This window comes from Carassius auratus, unplaced genomic scaffold (assembly GCF_003368295.1).
Source record: "Carassius auratus strain Wakin unplaced genomic scaffold, ASM336829v1 scaf_tig00215214, whole genome shotgun sequence".
Lineage (NCBI taxonomy): Eukaryota > Metazoa > Chordata > Actinopteri > Cypriniformes > Cyprinidae > Carassius > Carassius auratus.
The window spans coordinates 3223-16503 of record NW_020527990.1 but is presented as its reverse complement, the minus strand read 5'-3'; the positions used below and the strand labels follow the sequence as shown (position 1 = coordinate 16503).

Here is a 13281-nt window from a genome sequence, read left to right as displayed (position 1 = left end):
GGGATTAACCCATTTATTGTCACCACAGAATTTGCATGAGTGTGTGTGGTTTTCTACAAATAAAGATAAAAAGAAAATATATATATAAATACAAATAACAACAGTGGTCACAATGAGTATAACAACAACACAGTATCTACACAGAGAATATATTAAATACAGTGATTTAACAATCAAATAAGAAACATGTGCAATTATATGGGAAAATGCGCTGTTAGAAATGACTAATAATGCACAGTTGAAATCTGACACCTCTCAGCGCTGAGGACAGAGATGGAGCCGCTCTGTCTAGAACATTAGTGCGCATGCGCCAAAAGAGTGCTTTAACTCTTAGAAATGAGCGATACATATTAGATATATATTAAATAAACCATATAATGATTAAATAGCACACAGATTATGTCCTTAAAACATAGCGGTAGTATATGTGAGATAACTAGTATGTAAATACACACGAACATCTTTACCAGCGAGTTCGTCTTTGTCAATCGCATGCATTAATTTATAAACACTCAAAGCAGTTCAATGTTCACAAGCAATATAGGAAGCAATTGATGAGCAGACTGTTACTCACTTTTTAGGCACGCACACAACTTTGGCAAATATAAATCGCTACAGTGCAGCTCGCATCTGTCCGCTTTCCCGATCGCTCTAACTCCGTTCTGTGGGCGGGACCGCTGACCTTTCGCATCCTGCATGTAGTCCTGATTGGCTCACAGGATGGATGCTGCGTGTGCGTTGAGTGTGGTGTATTGCAGGGGAAGCTTAGCCAAATGAATATAACCTGCGTGTGGCCTTTTTTACAGCCGCCCCCAGATTTCCAAAGGGAAATATGTACAATAACAAAAGGGCCTATAACCTGTCCTACACCATTAAAAGTACCTTTAATCTGGTATGGCAGGTAATCGGATGAGGCGTGCCACTGGGCGTGTGTATGACTTCTTTCCAACTTTAATTTCTGCTGCTCTTACTCTGCGGTCTACTCCAGGGAATACCTTCGACACCTGGCCCACTGGCCAGAGTGCTCTGGGCAGTTGGGGGTCGACAATCAGGACGATGGTGCCAACCTGGAGGTCAGATGTCTCATCTTGCCACTTCTGGCGGGTCTGGAGGCTGGGAAGGTAGAACCTGATGAAGCGCCTCCAGAATTGGTCGGCAAGGACTTGACTATGACGCCATCTGCGTCGACTGATCAGTTCAGATTCAGGGTATATTACAGGAGGAAGTGATGAATCTGGCCGCCCCATGAGAAGGGAATTTGGTGTGATAGGGTCTAGATCAGAAATGTCAGATGAACTGTAGCCTAGTGGCTTGGAATTTAAGATCCCTTCAATCTCCACCAGCACAGTGTACATTACTTCGAAGGTGACAGACTGGGCACCAAGTGTTGTCATCAAGGCCTGTTTAAGGGAGCGAATCTCTCTTTCCCAGCTGCCACCAAAATGTGGAGAATTAGGGGGATTGAAGTGGAATTGTATTTGCTGGCTTGCCAGTTGCTGTTGCAATTCAGGGACGATAGCTGCGTATGCTTCCTTCAGTTCTCTCTCCCCTCCTTTGAAGTTAGTCCCTTGATCCGATAATAGCTCGAATGGCTTGCCTCGTCTAGCGATGAATCGTCTGAGAGCCATAAGGAATGAATCAGAGTCAAGGCTATGAAGGATGTCAATGTAAACAGCCCTTGTAGTAAGACATTTGAACAGGATGCCCCATTTCTTTTCATTTCTGCGACCTACTTTGACAGTATATGGACCAAAGCAATCCATTCCTGTTGAGTAGAAAGCAGGCTTAAATAAACGTAATCTGGCTGGAGGGAGGTCTGCCATTTTTGGGACTTCAGGGTTTCTTCTCCACTTCTGGCACTCCACACAAGTCCTCTGACAACGTTTGATTGCCTCTCTGCCGCGAAGAATCCAGTATTTTCGCCGAAGCTCTGCAAAGACTCTTTCTGGGCCTGGATGATGGAGTTTAGTGTCATAACTCTGTATGAGCAGTTTGGACACTGGGTGTTTTGGGTCTAGGACAATGGGGTGCACAGTATCAGGATCTAGATAAGGGCTACAGCGAAGGCGACCTCCTACCCTGATTAGCTGTGTATCATGGTTCAGTTCAGGGGCCAGTGCCTTTAGCCGACTGTTTCTGGGAAGTGATTTATCTGCCTTTAACTGCTCCAGTTCAGAGGGGAAACACTCTTCCTGAGCTTGCTGTAGGACACTGATTTCCGCCATCTTGTAGTCATCAGCTGTTGGATTGCCTGCTGCCCCATGACAGGCCCTGGACTCCAGTAGCTCTTCAAATGTCTTATACTGGCTGAAGTCAGGGAATGACAAGCTGGCTGTGAAGCAGGTAAGGAGGCAGGGAACTGTTTTACGAAGCTCACTTTCGTCTGCAGGCATGGGGTGTGGAATTTCTGGCCACTGATTTGGAGGACCTTTGAGAAAGGATGGCCCTTGGTACCAATGGCTATCTGGCCCTAGCTTACATAGGCTTTTCCCCCGTGTTATGTCATCTGCTGGGTTATAGGTTGAAGGAACATAACGCCATGTGTGCTGGTCTGTAATGTCCTGGATCTCAGCAACTCTAGTTCCAACAAACACTTTGAATCGGCAAGAGTCTGAATGCAGCCAAGTGAGAACTGTGGTGGAGTCAGTCCACAGAGTGAGTTGGTGTATGGGAAGGTTCAGTTCTGTTCTGACTACTTTAGCCAGCTGTGCCCCAGTCAGTCCCAGGGCAGATTCTTGGGTGTTGCTCTGCCCTTGTGAAATCCAAAGTTCAGTGCTGTCAGATCTGGCCTCAGGAGGTAAATGGCTTATGGTGGAGAGTTGGTTACTGGACCACTGCCTCAGGTCGAAACCCCCTTCTGCCAATAAGCTCCGGAGTTTGTCAACGAGACCCTTGCCTGCCTCTACTGAGGTGAAACTCTGCAGAAAGTTATCAACATAGAAAGACTTCAGTACAGCATGGCGGACGTCTTCCCCAGGTTGGCTATGGTCCAGGATGTGTTTTTGTAATGCAAAGATGGCACAGCAAGGGCTGCATGTGGTGCCAAAGGGGAGAACCCGCCATTCATAAATGTTAGGTGGATCCTGTGGATTTAGATCCCTCCAGAGGAATCGCAGAAGTGGCCTGTCTTCGGGAAGCAATCTGATCTGGTGGAACATCCCCTTTATATCACTGCTGATAGCAACGGAATGCTCTCTGAACCTGAGCAGCACTGCAAGAAGAGATGGGCCTAACACAGGACCAGGGAGCAAGAGCTTGTTAAGGTTTTGGCCCTGATACTGGAATGAGCAATTAAATACAACCCTGTTCTTCCCGTTGTGTTGGACCAGATGATGGGGAATGTACCAGGTGTTGGTTAGACATTCTTCAACATTTAGTTCCACCTTGACTGCATAACCTGCCCGCTCTAGTTTCTGAATTTCTGCTGTGTAGGCAGCTGCTTGCTCTGGATCTTTGGCCAGCCTTCTCTCTATGGCCCGCAGATGTGGGAGAACAGCATTTTTGGGAGCCTTAAGGTCTGGCATGTTTTTAACGCGCAAAAGTGGGGTTGCATAGCGCTTGACGCCATCCACCTCTACTCTTACTGTCTTGCTTTCCAGAATTTTCACTGCTTCCTGATCTTGTCTGGATCTTGTGCTCATTTTTTCACTTTGCCATGGAAGCACGTCCATCTGCCAGAGTCTCTCCACTTGTCTGAGAAGATCAGTTTCAGGTGGTGCTACTGAGGTTAAAAGACACTGTTGTTCAGTGACCTCATGTTGCAGGTGTTGTACAGGACCTTGCAAAGCCCATCCGAGACGAGTCTTGATAGCTGCTGGTCCCCCTGGGGGGCCTAGACGGATTGGCTCCACTGCTGTAATGAGGTGGGGATAGTCTGATCCAATGAGCAGGACAGGGCGAACTGACTTTAAATGGCTCAAAGGAAGCCCTCTGAGGTGGTGGTATTTCTCTCTCAAAGTCTTAACCGGATGTGTGTGTTCAGCAAGACTTAGCTGCTGGGCTGTGAATGCACCCTTTATGCGATACAGTTTGCTGGGCTGAGACAGGGGGGAGATATGAAATGACACTGATGCACCAGTGAGCATTTGTAATTCCTGCCTAACGGTGCGAAGTGGAAGATCTTCTGGCTGACCTTTCAGGCCCAACTGTTGAGCAGCATTGTGCAAAAGGATGGTCCTCTCCGATCCATCATCTAAGATGGCATAAGCTTTTATCTTGTGTGCCCCGTTTCGAAGAATGACCTTGACAATCTTCAGAAGAACCTTTCGACTGGCAGGAGGCTTACGAATGAGAAGTATCTCGTTCATAGTATTGAGGAGGCAGGCATTAGCAGAAGTACCTTCATTTGGGGTAGTCTTTGGGAGGTCTTCACTCCTGAGATTGATGTCATGAAGGACCAGAAGGTGACGGCTATTACACTGTTTGCAGCGCATTCTCAGATTGCACTCTGAAGCTTGATGATTCCTTCCACAGCGGCAGCATCTGTTGCAGTCTTTGATCCAGTTCCGTTTCTGGTCTATGGTAAGCTGCTTAAAATTGTTGCAGTTGTTGAGGGAGTGTTTGTGGTGGTCACAGTAAGGGCAATAAGGGGTTAAAACAGGCTTGTTGGCCGTAGGTATCATCTTTGTCAATGGAGGTGCTTTCTCTGTGCCAAGCAGAATGGTGGCACTTTTAGTGAATGTCTTGGGGTCTCTGATCACTTCTCGTGGTCGTGCTGGATATCCACGACGACCGGCTCCTGCAAACCTTGTTGTGTCCTCCTGCACTTGAATTTCATACTCTAGCCACTCTGACAGATCAAGAAGGGTGGGGATTGGCACTTGGTAGGGATGTGCAAAGCGCCGAAAACTTGACCTGAGATCGTGCGGCAGCTTCCCTAGGAGCCGGGAGACATGAGAGCCGCACTGCAACTCAAAGGTGCCCTTCTTTCCTAGTTGTTCTAACATGCCGACGAGGGAACGAACCTTGAGGGCGAAGAGTCGGAATGTTTTAATGTCCCCACTGGCTATGTTTGGACCATCCATGAGCTCTGCTATGCGTTGCAATGCGAGCTGATGTGGCTGTCCGTATTGCTGATCCAGTGCTGCCATGGTCTTTGTGAAAGGTTGTTGTGAATGGCTGTATGAATCGGCGATAAGCTGGGCCTCCTCTAGTTTGAGGTGATCAGTAAGTATTTGGAATTTGAATCTTTCAGTGGCTGTAGCTGGCAGAATATTTTCCAGAGCTATCTTGAGCCGCGAGAATTCTCTAGGGTTTGGATATACGAAGTCTGGAATTGTGGGGGTTGGACCTCGGTACATCTGCTCTAGCTCGGGCGGAACCGGACTGGATGCTCTGCATGGCAGGTGAGAGCGTCGGGGAGACCCGAAGGATGGAGGGACTGCTGATTCTGGCTCATATGATGTACAACTCAGCCTGTCAGGCATCTCAGCCCTGGAATAATAGGTTCTTTCCACCCTTGATTCATCCCACTTGACATTTTCAGAATGTGATGTATGGTACGGCAAGGTAGGCTTTGCGCTGGGGACAGCGGTTGGAGCTAAGAATGTTTCAGAACTGTGCTCAGGCTGATCTGACTCAGCAGGCCTGACTCGTGGGGCTGACAGTGGTGCAATGCTCTTATCGCTCTGTTGTGTTCTCAACAAACGGCGTGGTGCAGGTACAGGTCGCGTAGGAGTGACCGGTGGAGAAAACTGTTCTGCAGGCTGTTGCTGCACCATTTGAATCTGTAGCTGCTGCATTTGTTGTTTTAACTGAGAAAGTTCTTGTGAATACCGATCTGTAGCTTGTTGAAACGTGTCCCTTTCTTGCTGCATTGTCTGCAGGGTCTGTAGCAGATTGTCATGGGCAAGTCTTAGGTCCCTATTTTCACGCTGGAGGATGCTGGTTTCAGAGCCCCATGGTTCATCGTCAGACCACTGTAGAGGGTTATCAAGCTCTTTGTGCGGTAACTGTTGTGGAGTGATCCCAGTTGCACGTGCAGAGTCCTCTGGTTCTAGGCTGGGAGGCACTGTAGGATGTGGTGACATGGATTCAGGAAACAGCCTTGGGAGAGTGAAGCCGCTGAGATTATAATCTTCATATCGCACGGGGAGGACTGTCTTCCTCCTGGCACGCACGACCGGCTCATCCTCTTCATGCTGTGACATTTCTCCGTAGTAAATCTGGGATCCGGCTCGAAGGACCATGTAAAATTGAGTGGCTACAGGTAGCTCTTCTCTTTTAAACGTATTTGCTGGTTGGCAACAGGTCCACAACGGGGCGTCCAGTAAAAGACTTGTACGGGATTAACCCATTTATTGTCACCACAGAATTTGCATGAGTGTGTGTGGTTTTCTACAAATAAAGATAAAAAGAAAATATATATATAAATACAAATAACAACAGTGGTCACAATGAGTATAACAACAACACAGTATCTACACAGAGAATATATTAAATACAGTGATTTAACAATCAAATAAGAAACATGTGCAATTATATGGGAAAATGCGCTGTTAGAAATGACTAATAATGCACAGTTGAAATCTGACACCTCTCAGCGCTGAGGACAGAGATGGAGCCGCTCTGTCTAGAACATTAGTGCGCATGCGCCAAAAGAGTGCTTTAACTCTTAGAAATGAGCGATACATATTAGATATATATTAAATAAACCATATAATGATTAAATAGCACACAGATTATGTCCTTAAAACATAGCGGTAGTATATGTGAGATAACTAGTATGTAAATACACACGAACATCTTTACCAGCGAGTTCGTCTTTGTCAATCGCATGCATTAATTTATAAACACTCAAAGCAGTTCAATGTTCACAAGCAATATAGGAAGCAATTGATGAGCAGACTGTTACTCACTTTTTAGGCACGCACACAACTTTGGCAAATATAAATCGCTACAGTGCAGCTCGCATCTGTCCGCTTTCCCGATCGCTCTAACTCCGTTCTGTGGGCGGGACCGCTGACCTTTCGCATCCTGCATGTAGTCCTGATTGGCTCACAGGATGGATGCTGCGTGTGCGTTGAGTGTGGTGTATTGCAGGGGAAGCTTAGCCAAATGAATATAACCTGCGTGTGGCCTTTTTTACAGTATCTAGGTAACGACTGAGGTGGAGAAGACAACATCTTCTCTGTATAAATGTATTTGTCCCTCTGGATTTAGCATTTAATCTTTACATGCACAGAACCGCATTTGCATTTGCCTGCTGCAGATGAATAGCGAGAGCTGCAAATAATGCAAAGCCCCAAAACGATTTATTTGTGGACAAGCAGCTGTGAGAAATATAATGCGACAGTGCTAATCCTTTGAAGACTGTGTTTTCTCAGGATAAAATGCCAGAGGTTCGCCAGAGTTCTTTTGCTCTGCTGGGAGATCTGACCAAAGCCTGCTTCCAGCATGTCAAACCTTGCATCGGTATGCAGTTATAAACACACTCGCTGACACTTTCTCAGTTCGATCCATCCCTGTTGTCCATCAGGCACTTTAACCTTTTGTCTGTTTGTTTGTGCGAATCTCTCCTCTCTAGCTAACCTCATGCCTATCCTAGGCACAAACTTGAACCCAGAGTTGATATCAGTCTGCAACAATGCCACATGGGCCATTGGAGAAATATCCATTCAAATGGGTGGGAGTTTCATCCTCATCTTCAGTTAGTAATTTCTCTCATTTCATCATACCTTCAAGGTTAACATGCTACTTATCTCTCTGCCCAGGTTCTGAGATGCAGCCGTATGTACCGATGGTTTTACAGCAGCTTGTGGAGATCATAAACAGACCCAACACACCCAAGACACTGCTGGAGAATACAGGTACCATCTGAGGGGTGTTAGACCAGGCTGACCCCTCACAAGAGGTTTCCACCCTATCCTTTTCCCAAACTCTCCCGATCCCCATTCTGCAGTGCTTATTAATCTCCATTCAAACTCCAGGAAGTGGACCTTACAAGGTTTGGTAAAGGATTTTGGATAGTTGTGCACAGTATTCTGGGTAACTGGGTAATGAATAAGAGTAGGGGCAATTGTATGCTCATTTCTTTTTATATAAAAAGTCCATTCCCTCAGCATATCCTGTCATTAAATATGAATATAACAGACCTTGTAACAGTCCAGCCGTGGTACTGACTGAAGTGGATTAATAAAACAGTGAGTTCCATGTTAGCGAGTAATGAGGTTACAAGCATCAGTCAGTGAGATATTATAAACAATGCCAAATGTAAACCAACCTTGAGAGGAATATTAAGACCTGATGTCTTTTGATTTTAACATTTTTATTTGAAGATTTGAACCTTAAATAGTCAATTTCCCCCCTATTTAATTCAGAGAAAAATCAGAACTCAGATCTAAATCTGTTTTGTGGTGTTTAGATGAATGTATAGCACCTGTACCTCGCAAATTATTCCCCAGTTACACTCCACTCTGATTGGACTGCTCAAATTAAATCTCTAGCCTGAGCCGTAATGGCTGCCGACATTGATTTTCATTATTTTTTTTAATGAGGTTGAAGTGTAATGCTCATAACATACTCCCACAGAAACAAGGTTATTTGTAGATGTGTTCCTGTTTGTCGATTTATTTCTGTTGTTTTATTTACTTTTCTTTTTCAATGTGAATGCATATCTGCCAATAGATGTTGAATGTTGTTTAGTTAAGGACGGCTAACGTTTGATGCAGGATTGCTGATAATTTGATTATTCATGTTGCAAAGACTAAGTCCTTTTAAAATTTAGAAGCAAGGCATGTAGCATAGGCAAATCCATACTGACCATTGTAAGTCAGTTATAAGTTTGAGAATTAACACACCACTGTTCAAAAGATTGGGTTGAGGAAGTATTAAGTAATTTAATACTTTTGTTCAGCAAAATAATATATTTAATTGATCAAATGTAACAGTAAATACTTTTTTACACCTAAGAATCTTTTACACCTAGGAATGTAAATCTGTACCACGTTTCTACAAAAATATTAAGCACCGCTTAAGTTTTCAACATTGAATTATGATAATAAGACATTGATTTGGGTGTAATGGCTGCTTAAAAAAAAACTTAGGTATAAATTACATTTTAAAATTGAAAACCTTATTGTAATAATGTTGAACAATATTACTGTATTTTTGATCAAATAAAGCATAAGAGACTTCTTGCAATATCTTACACCCCTCAAACATTTGAACAGTAGTGTATTTCTTCTTTATAGTGCAGGTTTAACATCATTAGTGTTATGATGTTGAGTATAATTTGTGAGTATTTGATTATATATTTAATTGCTAATTAATGTAACAATGGTGAACAGTGCTTAACTGTTTCAGACTCTTCGAATCAGCTCATCCTGCACTGAACTGCGTTCTCTAATGAGCCAATCATCTGCTTTCTGCATGTCTCATTGGACTGTTCATAAATGCCTGTCTTTAATGAGAATGTTGCATAGTTTTGTGTCTCTTAAACTTAGGTCTCTCTCCTCTGTGCCTCTTAAGATCCCGGTGGAATCTAGTCCTCTCCATGTAGTTCGCTTGGCGTAATATGCATTTCTTAACGAAAACCAAAGAGACCGAAAGAAAGACAAGACTTTTCTGTTCTACTGAAGAAATTTTTGTGAGTTTAAGGGAGAAAATCTTAGAAAACAAGATTGTTTTCTGTAGTCTGCAATCTGTAATCCAGGAATTTGGGGGAAAGGAATATGCACTACTCATATTACGGTCACGTGCAAACGCTACATGAATCTGGCGAACGTTTCTCTGTAACCCGTAGAGGAGCCGTGTTTTCTAAGACTCCTCCCTTAAACGAGATCTATGTTTTTTTTAGTGTCATATTTTACATTTGACCCTGTAGTCTGGGGCTGTGAAGAGCACTAGTGAAATCTTGTGTTTATTCTCATACACAGATTCTGTTGAGTTCTGTTTCTGAGTTGTCTGTTTGTTTGTTTGTTTGTTTGTTTGTTTCTTTTTGTTTTCTCCTCCCCCCCTCATTCGCTCATGTCTTGGTTGGCGTTTGGTGCTGTATAACCGTGATTGCGTTACCTTAGCAATAACAATTGGTCGTCTTGGTTACGTTTGTCCTCAAGAGGTGGCACCCATGCTACAGCAGTTTATAAGACCCTGGTGTGTATTATTCAATCTTTTATTTCATTCATTTCCTCTCTCTGTCTATCTTCTGGCTTTTCTCCCTATGGTTCTCTCTCTCTCTCTCTCTCTTTCTCTCACTCGCTCAGTCTCTCTCCAAACCTTGTCCCAGTGTCCTCGAAAAGGCTCCTGCTTTTCTTCACACCTCACGTCAGTATAGAAACATACAGAATTTTGTAAACGAAGCATAAATTCCACTAGCATACTATTTGGATTATCTTGTGGAAAAGACAAGGCCTGTTCAAGACATCTGAGAGAAGGTATCCCTCTCTTTCACTCTACCTTTCTCTCTGTTCTGTATGATTCAGTCTAAATCATTGCCAACCATGTGACTAACCCTGTCCCTCTAGGTCTTGTCGTTTAATTTGCCTCAGTAGCACCTTCATGTATTCTCAATTGATTTATTTCAGTTTTCACTTCTGTTTTCGTCTTTTTATTGTCGCTATCTAACTACTAATTGAGTGCATGGGGGTAATATCAAATGCTTTGCTGGTTTCAGGAAACGGAAGCGCTAGTTAAATGGATAAAATGAGAAATGGAAAAGCTTCTTTGAAAAGCATTTCTCCTCCCCATTAGATGCGGAGTCTTTTAGCAGCATGATTCAATCCCAGAATGCCTGCCCCCAAAATTTGCACTAGTTTAACAGAATACATGGTGCTATATAGACATTGTATTTGTCTTCTAAAGAATTGATGCAAGTAGGTTAATTTACTACAAAAAGCAGCTAAAGATTACTAAAGAAGGCAGATTGCATATGATTAAGAACCAATAATATTAACAAGAGTAGAATGGGATGGTCAGCAACAAACTGAACTACTTTTCGGTTTCAGCAAAATAATGTTTTGTTTGTAAAGAGACACTCGATTGACCAATCTCTGGGATTTCAAAACGTTTGCTAGTCTCAAGGTGCTCTGAGGTGGTAGTCATGATATTGTGTTGATTATGTGTTTATCCACATGCGAAACTAACCGCACAGGCTTGTTATTTGAAAACTGGCTCTTCCCTTCACTAGGTGCACCTCTCTTCGCAATATAAGAGACAATGAAGAAAAAGACTCTGCGTTCAGAGGAATCTGCACCATGATCACGGTCAACCCTGGTGGTGTGGTGCAGGTACGACACGTTATTCTCAATGATGTCTCTCTGAATGCTTCCGCAGTTGAAAACGAGCCTCTTTGTTCTCTTTGCCGTTTTTGTAGGACTTTATATTTTTCTGTGATGCCGTAGCATCCTGGATGAACCCAAAAGATGATCTTCGAGAAATGTTCTACAAGGTAGAGCACTGTATAAAATATTTGATGCGAGTCTGGGAGTTGGGAAAGCCTTCGAGATGATTTTGGATGCATGCTTTGTACTCAAGTGTGTGTTCCCTGTTAGATCTTGCATGGGTTTAAGAACCAGGTTGGAGACGAGAATTGGAGACACTTTTCTGACCAGTTTCCTCTTCCACTCAAAGAAAGACTTGCAGCCTTCTATGGGGTGTAGATGTTACCTGATTGAAGAGGTACATTTCCGTGAACAAGTGTTTATTCATGTTTGCTAAAAATGTGTGTATTTCCTCTACTCAAATTTAGCAAGCATTCACAGTTGTTAAAAGTGTATTACGATATATAAAAGAAAATGTGTTGTGTGCACCGTAACATCGTTCAGAGGTTTGTGGCCAGTAATTACTAAGTTACATTAGTAATTTGGTTTCATGAACAAAATTTGGCTAATAGTTGGATAATGTTATAATAATAATAGTAGTAACACTTTTTGTTGTTGTTTAAATTGGATTCATAAATGAACAATGAGTGATCATTATTGTGATATGTTATTGATATCTACACTGCCGTTTAAAAAGTTTGGGATCAGTAAAAGTCCTAAGGAATTTTTTTTTTTTTTTTTTTTTTTTTTTTTTAAGTGGAGTCTGTTATACTCATCAAGGCTGTATTTATTTGATCAAAATACAGAAAAAACTGTAATATTGTGAGATATTATTACAGTTTCGAATAACGGTTTTAATATACTTTAAAATAGAATTTATTTCTGTGAGGTAGAACTGAATTTCGTCAGCCATTACTCCAGTCTTCAGTGTCACATGATCCTTTAGAAAATATTCTTATATACTGATTGAGATACTAAAAATTCAGCTGTGCTTCAAAGGAATAAACTATATTTGAAGGTATACTAAAATATAAAATTGCTATAATTTTTTATAAAATTCCAACTTTTTCTGTATTTTTGATCAAATAGATACAGCCTTAATATAACAAATAAAAAAAAACTTAAGAAACATTAAAAATCATACTGATCCCAAACTTTTGAAGGGGTGTTTACACTACTGATACTGTACATGAAAAAAATTATTCTAATCTGATCTCTTTCTCTCTTGTTCTGCAGCTTATTCACTATAGGAGAGGATGGGAACCTCTAATACCCAGGGCATACTTTGCCCTTTACCTGGGGGGAAGGGTGGTCTAGCAGGGGTGGGAGCCATACGGCCCACTGGACCCCTGTAGACGGGGGGTGGGAGGGAAAGTGTTAGCTGAGGCGCTAGTCGACCACACCTCGCCAAGCCAAACCAAAATAGGGAAGAAAGCTTTTTCATCATGTCATAACAATCAGCCATGAGGGCAAAAAAACTAAAAACATCATTAGCGTTCATTCACCAGGGCAATTAATGTAACGGGACATCCAGGGGTAAAAAATAAAAAATAATAATAAAACAGCGAAGATATGTGTAAACTCTGTAGTGTAGCACTCCTGACATTAGGAAAGTGCCTGGAGACAAGCTCTGAAAGCTTCTAAAACACAGGTTTAGTTTATTTTCTGGACTGTATCATTTAGAGGGGTGGGGGTGACGTAAATCTCAACTTGGACGCAAAGCGTAAGGTCCCTATGCATGGGTTGATGTAGGGTATAGCTCGACTGCATGAAAGTGTGCAGACCGTGTTTTGTGTGCCAACTATGCACAGCAGTAGACGGTAAACATTTAAAGACAGTAAATGCTAAAAACGTACCATATTTTAGGGGCTCCGTCTAAAAGGTAACACAGCATTACTCTAGAAATGTAAGTCCTCTCATATCATTGATAGTGAAGGGTTTTCATCTGCGAAGATGAGGGAGTAAAAACCTGAATGACTGCATCATTTTATTTTTCAGTTTTCTTAATTCATCTTGATAAATT

At 42.6% G+C, this 13281-nt stretch overlaps 1 protein-coding gene across 3 annotated transcripts in view; it reads left to right on the top strand.

Moving 5' to 3' along the window:
* Window positions 1–12612, top strand: part of LOC113094017 (transportin-1) — a 29002-nt gene extending 16390 nt beyond the window's left edge. Inside the window, exons 17-24 of one of the 3 annotated variants that reach the window (XM_026259643.1) lie at window positions 7311–7413; window positions 7526–7624; window positions 7713–7808; window positions 10017–10092; window positions 11126–11225; window positions 11312–11386; window positions 11490–11616; window positions 12495–12612. In XM_026259643.1, coding sequence (XP_026115428.1) covers window positions 7311–7413; window positions 7526–7624; window positions 7713–7808; window positions 10017–10092; window positions 11126–11225; window positions 11312–11386; window positions 11490–11597 — 657 coding nt within the window. In that variant the 3' untranslated portion in view covers window positions 11598–11616; window positions 12495–12612. Of the gene's footprint in view, window positions 1–7310; window positions 7414–7525; window positions 7625–7712; window positions 7809–10016; window positions 10093–11125; window positions 11226–11311; window positions 11387–11489; window positions 11617–12494 lie in introns of those variants that run through there. The other 2 variants (XM_026259644.1, XR_003287965.1) reach the window with 2 other exon arrangements.
* Window positions 12613–13281: the final 669 nt, after the last annotated feature.